The 21,173-nt window shown below is 38.1% G+C and overlaps 2 protein-coding genes and 1 long non-coding RNA gene across 3 annotated transcripts; 2 read left to right on the plus strand and 1 right to left on the minus strand.

The window, feature by feature from the left end:
• On the plus strand, positions 1-7,405 carry zgc:162331 (uncharacterized protein LOC793007 homolog). The gene is made up of 6 exons (XM_056245193.1): positions 1-69; positions 1,525-1,711; positions 5,331-5,522; positions 5,636-5,792; positions 5,876-6,061; positions 7,035-7,405. Exons 1-6 carry the CDS (start codon positions 61-63, stop codon positions 7,258-7,260), a joined length of 957 nt encoding a protein of 318 aa, XP_056101168.1. The 5' UTR covers positions 1-60; the 3' UTR covers positions 7,261-7,405.
• Positions 5,317-9,999, minus strand: LOC130079948 (uncharacterized). The gene is made up of 2 exons (XR_008806632.1): positions 9,878-9,999; positions 5,317-5,545 (listed from the first exon to the last, which is right to left on the minus strand). It is a non-coding gene; the product is annotated as an uncharacterized LOC130079948 (long non-coding RNA).
• On the plus strand, positions 9,771-20,638 carry cunh12orf56 (chromosome unknown C12orf56 homolog). Its single transcript, XM_056245192.1, has 13 exons — positions 9,771-10,051; positions 11,573-11,750; positions 14,100-14,178; positions 17,466-17,805; positions 17,985-18,073; positions 18,180-18,324; positions 18,416-18,504; positions 18,745-18,834; positions 18,921-19,017; positions 19,185-19,259; positions 19,760-19,837; positions 19,978-20,156; positions 20,240-20,638. The coding sequence occupies exons 1-13, from the start codon at positions 9,800-9,802 to the stop codon at positions 20,352-20,354; spliced, it is 1,806 nt and encodes a 601-aa protein (XP_056101167.1). The 5' UTR covers positions 9,771-9,799; the 3' UTR covers positions 20,355-20,638.
• The last annotated feature ends 535 nt before the right edge of the window (positions 20,639-21,173 follow it).

Raw genomic sequence — 21,173 nt, forward strand, 5'->3', positions numbered from 1 at the left:
TGCTGCACTAACAGTGTTTATAACCTTTACAATAAAATGGACAACAGCAAGAAGGAATGAATGAATGAGGTAAGACAAAGTAGACACTTTTTGACAGACTCAATATACCAGATGAACTGAATTCACATGCAATGACTTACACACTCTGCTGCATTACAGACAGGTGAGCAGCAGAGAGCATTGTCATGTGTAAGGTGGATTCAGAGGTTGAAGGCTTTCCGCGTTAACTACTATATCTTTGGTTAGAAAGAGATTAAGGCATATATGAAAATTATGAAGTCCAAAAATGCCATCATTATCAGATCAGATATCATATGGGAGGTAGCGGGAGGTGTATGTATGATCAATAAGATATGACAACATAAGGTTTTACATTGCTTTAACAGTTCAAAATAAGTTAAGGAATTTTACATTTTTTATATAACTAAACAAGATTCAGCTTATTTTTAAGTCAGTTTAATGTAATTTAAGTTGAAATGACTTAAACATCCAAGTTGATTATACTTATAAATTTAAGGCGGCAACTTTTTAAAAATAAAAATAAACTTTATATTCATCAAAGAATCATGGGAAAAAAAATGGATCACGGTTTCCACAAAAAAAAAGAAAAAGCCCGTTTTCAACATTGATGATAATACGAAATGTTTCTTGAGCAGCAAATCAGCATATTAGAATGATTTCTGAAAGATCATGTGACACTGAAGACTGGAGTAATGATGCTGAAAATTCAGCTTTGATCACAGGAATAAATTAAATTTGAAAATATATTACAATAGAAAACAGTTCATTTAAATTGTAATAATATTTCACAATATTGCTGTTTTTACTGTATTTTTGATCAAATAAATGGTGATCAAGAGACTTCTTTCAAAAACATTTGAAAAATCTTATCGACCTCAAACCTTTGAACAGAAGTGTATATATATATATATAAATTGGACATTGGTGTTAAAAGCACCATCAGATGTGCAGCTCCTTCAAAACATGCCATGTTTTAAATTAATTTCCATTACTTTATACTAGTATTATAAAAATGTAGAAAATGTGGAAAACATTTGTGTTTTTGAAAAATATGATATAACTGGAATTTTAGTTTGGAGGATTCAATTCAGTTCAGTACATTGAACTAAAACAAACTAGTAAATATGCCACCACTTTAAAGCCATTGTCTTGTAATCACGTGAGAGAGTGAGAGAGAGAGAGAGAGAGAGAGATGCATACGGTATGTACATGAGGATGTGTGAGCACATAAACGACTGCCGCTCTGCCGTGTGTTGCATTACGCAAGCGGATCATAATCAGCAGCCGAGCTGCAGTGACAAGCGGCTTACGGGGGAGAAACACACAGCTGCGCTGCATGGAGTCAGCGTAACTCCCTCCCTCCCTCTCTCTCTCTGTGCCTGATCCTCTGGAGGAGCGAGCAGCCTCTGCTGTTGGAAGCGCAGGAGAGCCCTCTGGAGTCACCAAGGACCGGCGGATATGACCGACTGACATTCACACTCTCTTTCTCATTTTTAACCCCAGACTTCAATGGCTTTGAAAGAGAGCCTCCTCACCTGGGGTTTCCTGCTGTGGTCTATGACGTTGAGCTTGGCTCGGACTTTTACGCCACATGAAGGGTCTTCGGTCAGTCCCGTTTTTCATCAAACCACTCCACCTGCCACTGAGACGGAGATGAACAGCACTGAGGCTCCCACCAACAATTACACAGGTGCGTACAACAACAGTGTGCTTTCATGGTGATCACATAAGCATATAGTGCTATGCAAAAATGAGCAAATGCACTGAGCAGTTTTGTGCAAAAAAGTTGCAAGTGTTGTAGTGCATGTTTATTTTCGATATGTTTTGCATAACTTTTTCATTAAGAGCATACTCACCGTGCAGCATTTACAGTACACATCTGCGTAAAACCTGCAAAAACACACAAATATATAATACGTACAATACACTTACTCCTGAAGTTCATGTGTATGGTTTTAAAAAGCAAAATCTTCTTAAGGGTTTACATACAAACAGAGCTTTCATAATGGCTCGGATGAAATGCTCCAGGATCAACAGAGCAAATCACATCAGCCTGAGCTGTATATAACTCGGATTTTTAATATGATTGGAGAACATATAAAGTACGTTGGCAAGCTCTCCAGGCATGCACACTTTGCAAATAGTTTATTGATGTCTTCTGACCTAAAGTCAATATGTGCGACGGATTTGTGAGGGCTATGAGCTGGAGAGAAAAGGGACATTATCAAGCTGTAATGTGTTATATATAAGTTTGATTGCAGAGGGTGATTCTTTCATTTATCTGTGGAGGAAAAGACACCAACATACCTGAACCATCCAGAGGTGGTCAGTTACCTTGAGGTTTATTCCACAGGTGAAACAAAGGACGCTTTTTGCCACGTGGCAATGGCGAGTCCTTGGCAGTTTGTCAGTTCCGTTACAGGGTTGCCAGCTTTGAAAGTGAAATGGAGGGGGTTTATCACCACCGTGGCCATGACAGAATTTGCCCTGCTTTCAGCTTTCAGTGCACTGCGAACCTGAAGGAGCCTTGAGTAGATCTCTCTTGGAAAAGAACATGCCCGGGTCATATTTCATCCTATAGAAATGATATTCTCCATGCAGAAAAAAAGAGAGATAGTTTGTATAAAGGCAAAGGATATTTTAAGGACATTAAGAGATTTTTTCATTTCTAAGACAATTTAGCACATTTACCCCCAAAAAATTCTTATTGACATAATGCAAAAGAAAAAAAAATCTTATTCTCATTAATGTAAAGTGAAAAAATAATGATCTGTCATTTGATTTGTCATTTTTTTTGTTGCATATGGCAGTGTGTGTGTGTGTGCATGTTTTTAGAAAACAGTATTACAGTAGTATTTTATGTATTGTAATGTTCTGTATTATAGTAAAAATACATATGACAATAAATGTCACTGTGCAAAACAATCTTAATGGTCCTCAAACAGACCAAAGTATTTTCATGACAACTAACACATTTCCCCGACAATTCCCGATTCATTATTAATCCTTATTCTCATTTGAAAAGATAATTGGGAGAAAAAATAATTGCAATGCTAATAATGAAAATAACCGTACGTATCATGCATCTCCTTTATGAAAATTATAAAAAGGAAACCAGTAAAGTTGTTCCATTCACTCCGTCACCCATGCAACACAAATACAGAGGCTTCCACGTCACTTCTTTAAAGGGATTACTTAATGTGTTAAAGAGAGAAAGCCAGTTCACACAGAAATAGCATGCGGTGAGGGCAGCAGAGTTAGAATTACACGTTAAAAAAGCACAGCGGGAAAAGTTGTTCCACACTGTTCTCGAAGTTACATGACCGTGTATTCACAAACTGATCCACTCAATCTATCCCACTGGAGAATGTCTGTGGTATTACGGCAGTGCAGTTTCAGGAGCGTGTGGTCAGGCTGCCACTTCCCTCGGCTGCAGGGACTTGTGGGTCATCAATTTTTAATGCACGGCCCTATGCTTTATTTAATCATGTTCTATTCTAAGAGAACCTCTCTGGTGAGTACGGGATTGAGAATGAGACGGGAGGGAGGGGAGAGAGAAAAAAGTGACAGTTGAGTTATTCATTTGTTTTGCCATGGAGTCGGATTGCTTAATGCTAGCAATGGGCTCTGGCGTGAGCAGCATTGCCATGCCAGCTAAGCCGGGCTTAATGAGTCCAGCACAGGACTCTGTGGAGTCGAACTGGTGTGAACAATAAACACCATCAAGTGTACCCTGCCAGCTTAATCACACTGACTCCAGCACAGTCAATATGAGCTCAATTTTACTGTATATTGACAATGGAGATGGACAGTGCACTGATGAAGACTCAGTAGGAGAAGACAGAAGACGCTGAATCTTCTGTGGGAATGCAGAGAGACTGGAGGAGAGGTGGATTATGGGATAGAGTGAGGGCATGGGGACTCATAGAAAGAGAGAAGAAAAAATGCTTTCATCTTAACACTTGAGGATAATTAACTATAAGTCCCAGGGAAAATACACTCACAGACAGACTTAAAGCAGTCAATTTGATGGAAAACATGAGCGTTGATATTGTGATTATTGATATTTATTATTTATACTTATTATTTGTTATTTATTGAATGAAAAATAATATTTATTATTTGTAGGATAAAACTATGAATATATAAACAAACTTCCTGTATTTATTCTGTAATTATAACAAAGCTACTTGTTTTCTAACTTTTTTATTAACAGGACAATATTGTTATATTAAATTAATTAACCATGATTCAGTTTGTGAACTGTATGTACTTAATAGTAAATGATAGTTTTTTTGGGGTTTTTTTGCATTTTAATTTAGATTAGATTTGCATTTTTTATTTAAATACATAAATGTCATCCTGCGGCCCCCTGGTTGAGATCCACTGCATTCATTAATTCATTAAAGTGAGTGTTCTGGGTGTCTTTTCTTCTTTCATCATTCACCTGGTGAAAATCTTAAAGCCCAATCATAAAAAAGTGAGCAACAAGTTACATTCTATTCTATTCTATTCTATTTGATTTAGTCCAAGCATGAAAAATGATGGCAACATGTTGCATTCTATTCTATTCTATGTGTTTGATGTAGTCCAATCACAAAAAAGTCACAGCAACAAGTTCTATTCTTTTCTGTTTGATTTAGTCCAATCGTAAGAGACAGCAACAAGTTGCATTTTATTCTATTCTATTTGATGTAGTCCAAGCATGAAACATTATAGCAACAAGTTGCTTTCGATTCTGTTTGATTTAGTCCTGAAAAAAAAGTGACAGCAACAAGTTGCATTCTATTATATTCTATTCAGTGCTTGATTTTTTTTCCAAACGTGAAAAAGTGATATTCTACTCTGTGCTTGATTTAGTCCAATCATGCAAAAGCGAAACCAACAAGTTGCATTCTATTCTATTTAGTTGAATCATGCAAAAGCGAAACCAACAAGTTGCATTCTATTCTATTTAGTTGAATCATGCAAAAGCGAAACCAACAAGTTGCATTCTATTCTATTTAGTCCAATCATGCAAAAGCGAAACCAACAAGTTGCATTCTATTCTATTTAGTTGAATCATGCAAAAGCGAAACCAACAAGTTGCATTCTATTATATTCTATTTAGTCCAACTATGAAAAAGCAAAACCAATAAGTTGCATTCTATTCTATTCTATTTAGTCCAATCATGATAGAAACAAGTTGCATTCTATTCTATTCTATTCGATTCTATTCTATTCTATTCTGTGTTGGATTTAAGTGTATATTGAAGTCTTAGCACATTTAAAAGTGAGTTCTAACCATCTGTTTGCTTGTTTTTTTGCAGACCTGAGCTGCGTGTCGCTGCTGCCCCCTCGGCGAGGTTCTTTCTATGTAGAGAAGGGCACAGGGATGTCTGTGGGGACGGTGTTGGCGTTCTGGTGCCTCGAGGGGTACCAGCTGGTGGGCAGCGAGAAAATCACCTGTGTCCTGCGTATCAACACCGCTCAGTGGAGCAACTACCCGCCGGACTGCGAGGGTCTGTGTTCACTGCCATCATTTCTGTTTTAAAGAGATAAAAAGAGTTAAGAAATACACTCCTGCTAATTCAATCCCAGATTTTCAATGTGGACTATTGTGTAAATGTGGTAGCCATTCCCAAACCAGAGGACCGCGGGCTGAGAGTGGCCGTGCTGGCATCGATAGTGAGCAGCATCGTCATCTTTGCCATGTCCGTGTCCTTCATTATCTGCTGCCTGCAGGAGCGCATGAGCAAAGAGAGGGCAGAACGGACAGATGGACGGGGCAGGTATGACCGTTCATACACACTGGGGAAGAAGAGACAACGCAACCTAAAATAGAATGCTAATGGTTTTTCTGATTTTTTTCTAGGATGAGAGACAAGCGCAAATCATCCTGGAGGAGTGAGTGCTGGCTGGAAAGAGATGAAGGAGACTGGGAAGCTTTTCCTCCACCTAAAATTTACAATCTTTCCCAGCACCTTGACCCCCGTCTGACCCCTGAGATCCCGGTCTACATGGGGGGACTGGCTGGTTATGATAACCGCGGGTATCAGAGGTGAGAAACGGTGAATTGTTAAATTAGCTTGATTGTGTTTATATGTGAGATAGTAGAATAAATCACCCAAACATGAATATTCTGCCATCATTTAGGAAGAAAAAAGTTACATGGGTTTGGAACAACAATCAATTATGACAGAATTTTCCTTTTTGGGTGGTGTAACATGCTGCAAGATTCTTTAATGTTTTTAAAAGAAGTCTCTTACGCTCAACCAAGCTGCATTTATTAAAAATAGCTGTTTTCTTTTGTAATATATTTTAAAATTTAATTTATTCCTGTGATCAAAGCTGAATTTTCAGCATCATTACTCCAGTCTTCAGTGTCACATGATCCTTCAGAAATCATTCTAATATTCTGATTTGCTGCTCAAGAAACAATTATTATTATCAATGTTAAAAACAGTTTAATATTTTTGTTGAAACCATGATGCATTTTTTTTCAAGATTCTTTGCTGAATAAAGTTCAAACGATTTTTTGTAACATTAGAAAATGTCACATTTGATCAATTTAATGCGTTCTTGCTGAATAAAAGTTGTATTCTATTCTATTCTGAGTTTGATTTAGTCCTAATAATGAAAAAGTGACAGCAACAAGTTCTATTCTATTCTATTTGATTTAGTCCATCATGAAAAAGCTAAACCAACAAGTTCTATTCTATTCTATTCTATTTTATGTAATCCAATCATGAAAAAAGTGGTAGCAACAAGTTCTATTCTATTCTATTTTATGTAATCCAATCATGAAAAAAGTGGTAGCAACAAGTTCTATTCTATTCTATTCTATTTTATGTAATCCAATCATGAAAAAAGTGGTAGCAACAAGTTCTATTCTATTCTATTCTATTTTATGTAATCCAATCATGAAAAAAGTGGTAGCAACAAGTTATATTTTATTCTATTTGATTCAATCCAATCTCGAAAAAGGGACAGCAAAAAAAACTTTCTGACCCCAAACTGTGTTTGTTTTGCAGGAGTCAGGAAAACCTCATGAAAGCTCCTCTTCCTGGGCTTTACCGCACAGAAAGTCAGATGTATCCTCATGTGGTCCTGCAGAGGGTGCCCACACCCACTGTCCCGACTGCACCCAGCGCGCCCATCTACCTCCGCCTCTCCACCCCTCCGCCCACAGAAAGCCCCAGCGAACAGCCCGCTCTGCCGCCGTACCCCAGTGCCACTCCACAGCGCCTGTGGCCATAGCAGCACATTTCTGAGTATTCACAACTTTTACAACTGTCACCATGGCCACGGATTACGGCCTCTACATGCAAACGTCTCCTGTAGGGTGACTGGGGTTCAGAAAAGCAAGAGAAATGATGGACTCGAGCTAGAGCCACCTAGATCTCTAGACGTTGTGTGGGTCTCTGCATAGTAGTTACATTTAGTATGTTGCATATGTAAGAACATTTCTGAACGACTATAAGCAGGCCCTTTGTGTAGTTTCTTGGACAGGAAAGTTCCTAACTGGTACTGTGATCCACTCCAGGTTTTATTTTCAGCTAGTTCTTTTTCTTTTTGTGTCAAAGGTTCAGACTATTTGCACTCACTAACTAAAATGTAAATATCCAGCCGTGTCAGGTCACATTATTATGTTTATGTTTATTATGGAGGTATAAAAGAGTTGCATTGATGTCCTGATTACGGACAGACGTTGGGATCTCATAAACCTATTACTTAAAACTTGATTTTGTTTAAAACTAAAAAATAATAATAAAAAGATTCAAATTATTATCTGTCTTGTCTTTTTTATTGCCTACAATGTCTCACCACAGAGTCATAAAAATACATTTTTATAGAGTGCTTAAAAAAAAGACTGGGTGATTGTTTTTGGTCACACTTTATTTCACAGTGTCCTTGTTTCATGTGACATGTATTTACTATTGTAATAACTACACATGTTGCATTGTTAACTTAAAATGGAGTATTAACAATAGAATTTTTAAACATGTTTAAACATTTTAATACATGAAGGTTTATTTCATACTTTAAATAATAAAAAGCAATCTACTTTTCAGTGCAACAAGATCCATGGAAAAGCCCAATCATTCAGTCACTGCTGAATTTACTGTAACTAACTCATCATCTTTTTCTTCAGTGTTGCTTCCTATAACCTAAACTGCAACAGATAGGAGCACATGCCAATGCTGGAAAAGATGAGGTAAATAATTTGACAGTCGGCTAATTGGAAAGCTTCAGCACAAGTAGGCCAGTTTGACTGGACCCAGAAAGTTAGATCCTAAGAATAAACATAAATGTGAATTTTAAGTGAAACAAAAAAAAAAAGTCGGTTACACTTTATATTAATGTTTCCCTGTTACAGTGTAATTATACATTAAAGTAATGACTGAGTAATTATAATAAACTACATATAGGCTACTTACTATATGGTTAGGGTAGGATTAGGGTTTGTTTTAGGGTTAGTTGCATAATTATGCCTAATGGCTTTTTTGCACATTAACACTTATAACACTTTTGACGACTCATGAGAATGCTGTAATGTGTGGTATAATAGTTCAGTTAATAGCTCCCAGGTTCATTTATACTCCACACATCAATTTGAAACATTTGCTCAAAACTGACTTGCCTCTATCTCCACAAAGTGGCGCAATTGTTCCACAATCATTCCAGCCTGCAAACTCGTAATATTATTATAAAATATATGGTATTAACGAAATAGTTCAGTCAAAAAATAATATTCTTATTTACTCACCGACAAGTCTTTCCAAACCCCCTTTTCCCCCCTGGAACACAAAAGCAGAAGTTTATTTTAGCTGTTTGCTAAAACACATTCTATCAATGTAATCAAATATAACTTTTTATGTTCATTTAATTTTCCTTTTTTTTTTTTATCTTTTGTTATACTTACTACCGGCACATACGGGAACTTAACTGTCAATTTCGTCACCGCCCCTTTTTAGTGGAAAATAAACTTAATTTGGTCAATTTAAAAACATGTCCCTTCATTCTCCCAGCGTCAAATTGATGTAACAACCCCACCTAGAGGGGTTATATATATTATAAGATATATTATAATGTATATTATAAGACATAATATATACATTTAAATATGTTTACTTTCAAAAACGAAATAAAATCATTCACTGGCTTACCATGGTGACTCGATGAGGTACGACTACGAGTAAATGTCCGGGTAAGACACCTCTGGCCACTGGGTGGGGTTGTTACACCAATTTGAGGCCGGGAGAATGTTTTAAATTGACCAAATTAAGTTTGTCGATGTATCTTTCACGATCTATGGCAGGCAGGGTGGACATATAATTAACGTTACCTGACATGTTTAGTACTTTCTTAAGTTATTCACGCCTGCCGGCTGTGTATTACGGACGTTGTTTTGTGACGCTATTTTGGATTGAAGTCTATGGGAAGTCTAGTTTATTTTCCCCCAAAAAGTGGGCGTGAATCTGTTCAGAGACATTCTATGACGTTGCGCCGGTTGTGTGAGTATTGTTGCGTGTGGTATATTCCTCAGTCATAACAATGAGCCAAACCATGTTGCCACTATTTATAAGGGTATCTGCGCATGCGCAATTAGTGCGCTGCTCCGCTCCAAAGGCATAGAGATCGAGAATACACCTAACAGACAACACGGCAGGGAATGCATGGATGGGTGTATTAATAACTTCTACAATGCATTTAATATGACAGCATGCGCGGGATATGGTATGTGGAGTGAGTGAGTGAGTGAGTGAGCGAGGGTGTTGTTAAAGGTGACATTCCCATGGCCAGAACCAGCGCGGACGGGCTGCTCTGCCAGAACAACAGCAAACTGGACTCTTTCCTAAAGAGAAACACCAACCGGGATGTGTACGAGCGGATCCGGTTCTACGAGCCGTGTGTGGTGGTCTCGGGGTCGGTGAAGAAGGTTTTCATGCATGTGATCTTGACCGATGAGCGCGTGTATCTGAGCGAGTATCCTCCGCGCGCGCTGCGAGAGGCGCTCAGCTTCAGACACGTCACGAGCATCGAGCTGGTGAGAGCAAGATATACTGTATATAGACATATGTTGTTATTTCATCTATTGTTATTGCATATAGATTGATTAATGCATTTACTCAAACAACACAAGAGCATAATGGAGTACAACACAAGAGCATAATGGAGTATAACACAATGTAGTGTACACACATAGAATACAATAGAATACACACAACAGTAGTATATTAACAATAAAATAAAGCAATATAGACACCTTACTTCGTGTATTTGAGAAAATTAGAGAAAAGTTGCGTTGGTAGATATACAAAGGATATTTTGCTGACTTCTTTTGAATGTGCACAAATTCAAAAATCTTAATTGCAAAATTCATTGTCATTGAAATATCAGGTACATTTCAACAGTGTGAATGTGATTACCAGTCCTGGAGAAGTCATTAAAATGAATAAAATCTTAAAAGGTCATGGATGGAAATATACATTTGTGTAATTAAGCAACATTTTTTTAAAGCTAAAAAATGACTCTTTGTGAGAGCGATCTCCTTATCCAGTCATTACAAATGATTGGAAAATCTTGGAAAATCATGAAAATTAATCAGCCTAGAAATGTGGGAACCCTGTTTGAAGCATTTTACATGGCAGTAGGCTTATTTTTTGTATATTTATTAAACTTAAATTACCTCACTTTGCCATCAATATAACTTAATAACTTTTTTATTGATCAGTTTTAAATCATACATCACTCACCGTTGAGTCAATGTGCTCTAAATGTCAGATAAAGCACGACTGTCTACCAAGCAGTGGTGACAAGACAACGCTAATAATAGTGAGGACGTTTACTTATCCTGTCATGTTAAACTGCTTAAAGAAGGGTTGTTTGGTAAGCTTATGCACTTACACAGCTCAAAGCATGAGTCATGGAACGTTTCAGCACTGGGAGACTGTATAAGACAGACGGATGAAGCTTGTAAATGTCACACTGGCAGAATTAACAAGGAAAGGCAATTGATCTCTTAGGAATAACAGAATTATCCCCAGCTTGCTGCTCGCTGGGAATACAATAAATGCACAAATTTATATAAAAATATACATATTAATGATGCTAATTGATTATTGATGATTAGGCGTAGGCTAATTAAAAAATCATTCATTCCCGCTTCAAGCGGCTTACACTAAAGGCCTGTTCACAGCAAGGACAATGACTATAACGATAATAATGATAAATATATAGTTATAAAATCGTTTATACATAAAAGAATCGCAGAGTTCACACCCCAACTATAACGATAACGGCATAGAAACTATATTGTTGGAATCACTTTCAGTTTCAGAGCGATTTTTTTTCAGCTGATGAGTGATAAAAACAATGACAGCCAATCAGAATCCACCTGATTTTAAAGCGCTCGAGCATTTAAAGCTGCAGACGACAAAATTGCAGTGCGCGCTTAATAAACAGAACAATATCGCTAAGATAGTTATCGTTCTTGGTGTGAACGGGCCTTAATGTAATTAATCTGTGTTAGCGCAATGTCAACACACATCTCTATCTTTCCTCGCAGATCAACGATTTGCCTGATTTCCTCAGTGGAGAGGAGCGTGAGCGTTCGCTGCATATTCGTGTTGTTCATACTGTAAAGAATACTGGGAAAAAGAGCAAAGGATACAGCAAGAATAAGCCAGAATGCCCACCATCTCCATCGCAAGGACGCAACTCGAGTGCCCGGCATTCTCTGGAGGGTAAAAACAATTTAATTAAATCAAAAATGAATAATTAATCAGGAATTCATTAACGGTTCACAAGCATGACTGCATGGTTATCATTAGAAGCCCAGGATTCAGCCTATTTTCTCCTTGACTGTGTAATAGACCTGTAATCGCATTAGTCAAGTCCCTGACCTGCGCAGGGATGTGTGTTAATCCACGAGCTCTTTCACCTGTCCAGATGAAGCAGCAGTACTGACACATGCGTAACCCACATTGAGTTGTGTGCATGCGTCAGCTGTGAGTTTTGTGTCCATCTTAACTGTGCCTGACACTTCGGCATTGAGATTTACTCTGCCTGCACATAGGCAGTGCAGGAAAGCTGCTTAACCAGTTCAGGATAAACAGCTGAATGAGGTTATCTGAGAGAAACAGCACTGTGGACAAGACACACAAGGACACTCGGCAGTTTTACATCATTTGAGTTAATCTGTGAATGAAGAGGAGGCTCTCATTGTGAAATTTGTTCTATTATTTTAACAGGTCAATACAACGATTTAACGATTATTGGTTTACTGGGTTTTCTTATGTGTAAAACAGCAACAAAATTAAGCATACATATTCTAAACCTTAGTTTAAACAAACAACACAAACAAAGTCACACTTAAAGCTGCTGTAGGTAACTTTTGAAAAAATGTATTTGCTAAAACTGTCATTATGTCCTGACAGTAGAATATGAGACAGATAATCTGTGTAAAAATCAAGCTCCTCTGGCTCCTCCTAGTGGTCCTATTGCCATTTGCAAGAAATACACGCTCCCGGTCAGAAACAACCAATCAGAGCCAGGAGGAATGCCTTAGCAGTGTCAATCACGCTCGTGTATGCGCTGATCAAACCCCTCTCTTGCACAGCGCGAGCCGTCGTTCAAACTCAAGATTGCCGGCGTGCTGCAGCTGTGCTTATGACGGAGAAACAACCTAAACTGCCAATTCTCGAGTGACACCTGCTCATCAAACAAAGAGGTAAAAGGAAAAAGACCGATGACGATAAACAAGCGAAAAAGAAATAATTACACAGAGCCCATTGACTCGGTGTCAAAACTCTAGCCGCATAACATGTAGATAAAATGTCACGCACTCTGCTAAGCAACAATTGAAACCTGCTAATTCACTGGCTTGTCATGTTGCTGAAATAATGTACTAGCACACCTTATCTAGCATTATATATCGCTAGAATAATTACTCACATACTGTAACGTTAGTTACCGTTATATTAACGTTATCTTACTAGCTATTTATAACTTATAGAAAGAGTGCAACGTTATAAAGTTACATGTAGGCTATTGCAAAATACATAATGATTTGAGGACCAAGTTTGTAGTCAAAGTATGGGCAGGCCATAGTCAATGTAAAGCATATTATTGACGTTTAGTCCATATTAGTGAATGTGCCATATAACTTTTTATCCGCTGTTATCGGTGGCCCTGTTTACTAGCCTGCGCGTTCACGACAGGCTCCGCTGTGGAGGACGAGCTGTGGAGGGAGGGCTGTAGCGCAGCAGAGAGCAAGGGGGTGGGACCTGTAAGTTGTGCTTGTTCAAATTTTCAGGCTAAGTCAACGTTTTCTCAAAACTCCCTACTGCAGCTTTAAAGGAAGATGCCGACTTTTTGGGACTTTAGCTTATCCACCTTATCCCCCAGAGTTAGATAAGTCCATACATACCCTTTTCATCTCCGTGCGTGCTGTAACTCTGTCTGACGCACCCACCGCTAGCCTAGCTTAGCACAAAGACTTGAAGTAAATGGCTCCAGCTAGCATACTGCTCCCAATAAGTGACAAAATAACGCCAACATTTTCCTATTTATATGTTGTGATTTGTATAGTCACAGTGTGTACAAATAACAAGGTCATATGAGACACAGGCATCTTTTAACCGTATACATACTGGGAACTATACTCTCAGAAGGCGAAGCACTGCTACTTGGGCGGAGTGATTAGCGCAACACTCTGAGCGAACTCTCTGCTCCTCACCACGGGGCTTCTCAGGTGCTGCGAGCAAATCACTCTGCCCAAGTGTTTTCGTGTTTTGATGGCTTAATCAAACTTGTATGGTCATTAAAAAGAAATATCCCCCGCGGACAACACTTTTGGCCACTACTGCACATTCAAGTAATTGCCGTATAAAATGGCTGTTAGGGAAAAAAAAATCAATAGATCCGGACAAAAAAAATGAATGTGATGTTGTTTGTTGTTTTAAAATTAAGCACCATTATGAATCTTTTTAAGTAGATCATTTCATTAAGATTTCAGTTTGTCATCTCAGATAAACTTCAACTCGCTTAGTGTCAAAATGAAACCAAATAAGTGTTTTCCTGTGATCCTGCAGGAATGAGTCATCTTCTCCTGTCGACACGCTCAGCTCCGTCTGAGTCCTCCAGCTGGAGAATCTCTCCCACATCAATGAGGTAAAGCCCTCTCAGTGTTAACGGTCTCACGACTGCTGTGTATTTGTGACCGTCACAATGACCCATTCAAAGTGCTTTATCTCCACCACACAGCTTTTTACTGCCTCCGACTCTACAATGCACAGGACGAACAGACTCCGTTTTGAAGAGGAATTTGCTTAGCAACTCGAGCCACAGCGATCTTATTAAACAAAACGGTGTGATAGTAAATGTGGAGATATTCACATTTTATATCTCAGGGGGGCGCACAAGAACGGTCTGTGTTGTGCTTTGTTGCTTAGAACCTAGATGGATTAAGTTTTTGTCTGTGCTAAACTATCAATGATGCTGTATAGGCGATACATACTGATTTAATGGTTCATAAGGTCATAAAGCTGAATGGTTTAACATAAGAAAAAATGACTTGGAGTTTTATCCAGTGACATGCAACAAAAAGCATTAACTGGAGCAATTTAATGGATCAAAAAGTAGAAAATGAATTAATAATAGGCTGACACATTTGCATAATGCCAGTCTATGGTCTTGATTGGCTGCTGGCAAACAACGTCTAGTTTGACCGGCTCTCAAACGGTAGTTGTAGCTGAGGCCCGGAAGAGTTTGGTTTGTGTTATCGACATGTTGAGAAGATGCTGTTTTCTGTTTTTTGCAAGTTTTGTTCACTTCCAAAGAATGAGGAATCAGGCTCAAATTGATACGGTAAAACCGACGCCATCGTTGCTGTTCTTATTAACTGTGAATCAAGTGTTGAGCTGAAATTCAGTTTCATTTCCGACACGTGCTGTAAGTGGTAGACCAATTACAAATTACTGGGCCATCTGACCAATCACAGCAGAGTAGACCAATCACAACAGACTGGGCCGTCTGACCAATCAGAGCAGAGTAGACCAATCACAACAGACTGGGCCATCTGACCAATCAGAGCAGAATAGGCTTTAGAGGGGTTTAGAGAGACCGAATCCTTTATTGAATCGTTTCAGACACTGTGAGAAAAGAGCTAATGCTGCAATGTATATTATGAGAAAATGAGTGTTTTTGACCTTTGATGCATGTAAACTAATTGTAGGAGACTCCAAAACAAAACTAGGAACCTTTTTAAATAGCATAACAGGGGAACTTCAAGACGTACTATGAAAACATACTGTAACTTCTGGAACTATTTTCCGTAGCTTTAAAGGTAACTTTTCTGTTGCAATTTGCAGAGCATGTTGCTCTCTGTTGCAACGTGAGCCTCTGAAGAGGAAACGGGGCAAGAAGAGAGGTTGCATTACATATGCATGTTTAATGAACGCAGGCAAGAGGAAAGAAAGATCTTGTAAATTAGAAACCACTAGCAGCATATTAAGTTTTGTGTTTGCTGTTTCATGTTGTAGAAGTGAAAATGTTTATTTGAATATATTCATCAGTGTCATTTTAGTATTATTTATTATAGTATTATAGTTTTAATTAAGACTTTTAATTTTTCAGTTTTATTTTAGTTACATTTTTAGTAATTGTGTTATGCTCTTTTGTCATTTTCTTATTTTGGGGATTTTTCTACTGTATAACAGTTTTCAGTTCGTATTTTTAGTACTCAAAGTTATTTCAGTTAGTTGCAAAGGCAATGCTTTTTTAATTTCTATTTATTTTAAGTTTTTCATTGAATATTTGATTTGTTTTCAGCCTTCTCAAATAACAAAAATGCTTTTAAACAGGTTTAGTTTTAGTTGACGATAACAATGCTGTTCACAACGAAAGCTCCCACAATTTGAAAACCACTTTAATGTGGTTTCCAAAACTGACATCAGTTGCAGTGATGATGTGTAGTCATGCATTTTTCACTGTTGACAGTCCATGACTTTACAGCATTGAGCAGGGGACGCAGAGGGGGAGGCCACTGGCGTCATTCACACTGTTGCCAGGGCACAAGATGAGACGGAAACCGCCAAGCAATAAATATCCAATTAAAAGACCTTGTTTGTCTCAGCAAAACATGCCAGCATAACGTTCTTAACGGCGCTCTGACGAAGAACGGGAGATGTCGGCCCTCGCTACTGTGTTTGTGTTCATCAAACCTCTCTGAGACTGTTCTGAGAACAGTGTTAATGTGTGATATCTCTCAGTAGCACTGTAATGTGACTCTCAGCTCCAGTCGAATCCTACCCAAGGGAGACCATTAGCTCACGTTCAGCACAAATTTGTGAGCGCTTGCCATTGTCTGAAGAGACACACGCGTAACCACATGGGAAGTGCTATAAATGTTATTTAAAGCCAGCTTTTCCACAGTTTAAGCATCATTTGAAGGGTTTATTGAATCGGTGGTGTGCGGGCCAGTGCGGCTGTACAGAGATGGTCTGTGAGCGTTTTTTAGACATTAGCATGAGAACGAAAAGTAGGTCAGTGTACCTAAAAAAAAGTTTGTGGGCATTTTCCACTAAGGAAATTGTGAGAATGTTGAGGCGAATGGAAAGATTTTTCTTTTTTATCCTGCATCCTATTAGAGGATATTGAAATGGGAGGATGATGATGGGGCGTGAAGGACCTTGTCTGGCATCCAAACCTTGAAGTTCTGTGCCACTGAACATGTCACTCGCCAGCGCCTCCTCATGAATATGGTCTGTCAGTGCAGCTAGTTTGCTTTTATGCTTTATCAAAGGCCCTAATAAATTATACAGTTCCGAGGATCTCTTTGAAGAGATCTGTTTTGATTATAAAAAGATCCATCTTATATCAGCTTTTTTGGTATTAGACAAATCTGTGACAAAAAGATGATAAAAAAAAAATGTCTAGTTTAAATTTTGAACGTTAGGCCATGAACATGTTTGAACACCTTAGGCCATCTTAATCTTAACTAAATATATATATAAAAAAAAAAACATTTTTTAAACTTTAAACATCATACAATGTAATTGGTTTTACCATCCGACATCTGACAACCTGAAATGCCTTCCCAGTGTTATTTTAGTATCACAGATACAATTTTGTTTTTATTAATAGTTTTGAATTTGTTTTTATATGTTCTTTTTTCATTTTAGTTAATTTTTTAGTTAATGTTTTTGTCACTTTTTTTTGTTTTTAAAATATGAATAATATTATTTATTTAATACTAATTATTATTGATAATATTATTAATATAATATTCATATTTTAAAATAAACCTGCTTCCCTGCCATTTAATCTTAAAAAAACAATAATAGTAGGCTATATAATATACTTTTATTCTAGTCTTTTGACCAAATTTTCAGATCTTAATCCTCTTGTAAAAAAAACGTACTAGCCGTAACAAAACAAAAGATCTCTGTCTGTTATAGTGATGGTGCGCTGGAGGAAGAAGAGGGCAGCGTCGTTCCGAAAAGACGTTCAGCTTCCTGTCCAAACCCGGATGTATTGGGTCTGAGTGTGTTTAATACCTCCCCCAGTGCAGCTCCTCTCCCCAGCATCACTAATGACCAGCGAAGGACCTCTGCTCAACACCCTGTAGCCTTCCGTCACAGAGGTTCAGTCCTGACAAGAGTGATGAGGAGAACAATAACAGAGAAGCAGAAGGAGGAAGAGGAAGATGAGATAGAGGAAGAGTTGCACCTTTATGCTGTATCTCCATCGTCCCGAATATTCCCTCACCTACAGAGCTCCTGGAGCAGCTATATCATAGTACGTGTGTGTGTGGAGTCCATTGGAGTACATTATGTCTTAGCTTCTGGGTTTTTGTGTTTACTGGTGTTTACAAGTCAATCTCGTACCATGGCCATTTTCCACAGAATCTAATTGCATTTGTTGGGCATTGTAAGTAATGCACTTAAAATAATGTTTATTGTTTTTGTTTTTTGTAGAGATCCACTTTTATGCTGGACCCAGTGTACAGGAGGAGATGTGGCATATCCTCCTCTTCTCCTCAGAAACAGAAATATCACAAGATCAGGTATATCTGCTATATGGTGTATCTATCTGACTGAACCGTTCATATTTATGCACGCAGGCAGTGTAAAATGCACAGGCTAAGAAAGCGTCTGCTAATGTGTTTCCAGCTGGGAGCGGACGTGTCACTTGTTCGGTCAGTTGAGTGGAGAGCTGTTACAGGAGAACATCAGTCTGGAGAGTCAGTATTTACTACTGCAGGAGCTGCACACGGCCACATACCGCAACCCCACCATCAAAAAACTCTTCTGGAGGGTAAGATGCTGCTCTATGCATTAGTGTTTACATGCACTTTAAAGGAACGGTTTATCCAAAAATGAAAATTCCTCTCTTATTTGTTTCTCAGTCACCTGATCTTTATCCTTTCCTGGTGAAAACTCTGGGTGAAAGCTCTCAGGGCGACCAGGGAGGAGTTCACACAGCCGACAAACTTCTGTAAGCCTCGTAATAAGAAAACCAGACATTCAACTTGTCATGTAACACATGCCTGTCAGTCTCATAACAAGCTAAACTATCCATTATAATTTAAACAACTTTGTAATGACGGCATTTTACAACTTGCACCCTAGCACCAAGCACGTTTTCATGATCGGTGCTGTAGGTTTTCTGTAATGCGTGAAGTTGCTGCTGCTTTTGAGGACATTAAGATGATGATGTTGTGTCTATGTTCTGCAGGCTTTGCACTTTAGTGGTTCAGATATTAAGCCTGATGTTCAGGGAAACAGAGATTGAACCGACGAGACTCAGCATGCTGATGGCCAAACAGTAAGTGATTCTACCTTGGCAATAATATCAGTCTACTCTGCTCATTAAATCTTATTTAAATGAGACGTGGCTGTTGTTTGATGCAGAGGGGCTCTTACAGCGGACATGCTGTTAGCTTTAGTGTGTGATCCGGATCTTCAGCTGCCAGACTCTACGAAGGACTCCAAATCTTCAATTACTAAGGTATAAAAGACAGTCCACAATGGAAAAATGTAATACTTTGTCGTTATTTACTCATCCTGGCTGCCCAGTGTAAGGAACACACATTTTTTTTGTGGATTGTTTATGATCAAATAATTTATGATAAGTAAATTAAATTTATGATAATGAAATGTCTTTGTGTGTCACAGATGCAGCATCTGCAGGCGGACTATCTGGACGCGGCGTCTGCGTTGCTGTTTGAGGTTGTTGTTCTCTGTCAGGAGGTGAGTAGATCTATATACACACTACCAGTCAAAAGCGGAGGGGATATTTGTTTTTAATGACCCTACAAGTTTGATTAAACCATCAAAATACGAGAAGAATATTTTATATATTAGGGAAGAACAAGTATTTATCTGACAAAACTATTTGACAAAAAAAGCCAAACTACAGGTTTTATTTTAATATGCAAAAATATTAATATCATATTAATATCAAAACGCTCACAGGAAAAAGCATATATTGAGTATAACATAATCAGGTATTAATATTTTGTTGATTCTCTCTTGTTTTTGCATGTGTCCATAAATTCTTTGTATGACAGCCTGGCCAAAAAAATATTATCACAATTTAAAACAATTGACTCCAAGCACAACAATATTATAATTTTTAGTAATATTTAAATAAGGGTGAATATGTCATTTTTCCTAGGCTCGATATCACTACATATATATATATATATATAATACTGATCTTCTTTACTTGTCTTAATTGTGTTTCAAAGGCTAGTCGCACACCTTCTCTGGGACATTTCCTTACCATTGGCTGGGTGTTTCGATTGCTTAAACCTCATCCATTCTTAGTAAGTGTATAACCATTTCATTTTCATGCACATTTGCATAAATCCACATGATTAGCACGCCTATATCAGAACGAATGTTTGAACGTACCTCCCAGAGCTTCAGCTAATATGATCGTCCTGTTTGGTTTTCTCTATCACAGCTCCCGTTTGTTGGATATCAGGCCCAGCAGGTGGTTCTGGTCCTCTCAGGCCCGCAGTTTCCGGTCAGCCCGTCTCAGGCGGTTCTTCTGTACCAGCGATTCCATGTTCTGTTAGCCTGTCTGCAGCACAGCACCTGTTTGAGCAAATACATCAGGACAGGATTCAAGGAGGAGTTCAGGTTCTTCATGAGCTTCGTCAGGTCCAATTTTTTTCAAGGCTAAGACAGGGCTGTCATATTTTAAAAATCCTCTGTTTTTATAGGTACTACGTGAAGATGTCAGGGCTGGAGGACAAACTGCCCCATCACTACCCCATCAGTCAGCCCGCCCAGAGGCTTCTTTCCCAGCTCCTCAGTCTGGTTCTCCAGAAACCCTGAGCTCTGCTGCCAATGTGCATCTGTCTCTCTCAGATTGAATTTCTTATTTCTGCATTGTAAAAACTATGGAAGCTTCTTTCCGCCACATAATAAAAAATAATAATAAGGTAATTGCAATGTTTTATCTCGCAAATCTGACTTTAGTTTTTTCAAATTCTGACTTGATATCTCAATTGTGACTTTATTTCTGGCTATTCCGAGTTGATATCTCGCAATTCCGAGTTGATATCTTGAAAATCTGACTTTATTTTTTTTTTCAAAATCTGAGTTTATATTTCACAATTCTGACTTTATCTCTCGCAATTCCGAGTTGATATTGTGCAATTTCGAATTTATATCTTGCAATACTACTGACTTTATTTCTTGCAATTCCGAGTTTATATCTCTCAATTCTGACTTTATTTCTCACAGTTTTTTTCCACAATTATGGCTTTATTTATCATATTCTGAGTTTATAACTCGCAATTCTATTTTTTTTCCTTCAGAATTGTAAGAGAAAAAGTCAAAAATGAGAGAAAAAGTTGCAATTACCTTTTTTTATTTTTTATTCCATGGCCAAAACAAGATTCCATAAAAAACAGATGCACAGGTGTTCTGACATGCGAATATGCCTTTGAATGAATATGCTGCACTTTAAGATTGAATTCAAGTCTTGTATTGTGTCTTACTGCGTGCTGAACAGAGACTGCAGGATTCCACTCTGTTTAGCATATCGCCTTTTTCTACACTCAGGATTATAATCACTGTAATATGTGTAAAATATCAAAGATTTAATGGGAAGTCAACACAAAGTACATGAACATCACAGAACATTTAATA

The sequence above is a fragment of the Rhinichthys klamathensis genome, unplaced genomic scaffold, assembly GCF_029890125.1.
Source record: "Rhinichthys klamathensis goyatoka isolate OS25496 unplaced genomic scaffold, OSU_Roscu_1.1 h1tg000029l_1, whole genome shotgun sequence".
NCBI classification, from domain to species: domain Eukaryota; kingdom Metazoa; phylum Chordata; class Actinopteri; order Cypriniformes; family Leuciscidae; genus Rhinichthys; species Rhinichthys klamathensis.

Bases quoted from the DNA above. Each gene is read 5' to 3' on its own strand.
- zgc:162331 (XM_056245193.1), top strand. The intron at 1,712-5,330 runs GTGCGTACAACA...GTTTTTTTGCAG, and splicing joins TCCCACCAACAATTACACAG to ACCTGAGCTGCGTGTCGCTG. The intron at 6,062-7,034 runs GTGAGAAACGGT...TTTGTTTTGCAG, and splicing joins GATAACCGCGGGTATCAGAG to GAGTCAGGAAAACCTCATGA.
- cunh12orf56 (XM_056245192.1), top strand. From the start codon at position 9,800: ATGGCCAGAACCAGCGCGGACGGGCTGCTCTGCCAGAACAACAGCAAA. The intron at 10,052-11,572 runs GTGAGAGCAAGA...CTTTCCTCGCAG, and splicing joins ACGTCACGAGCATCGAGCTG to ATCAACGATTTGCCTGATTT. The intron at 18,835-18,920 runs GTAAGTGATTCT...TGTTTGATGCAG, and splicing joins AGCATGCTGATGGCCAAACA to AGGGGCTCTTACAGCGGACA.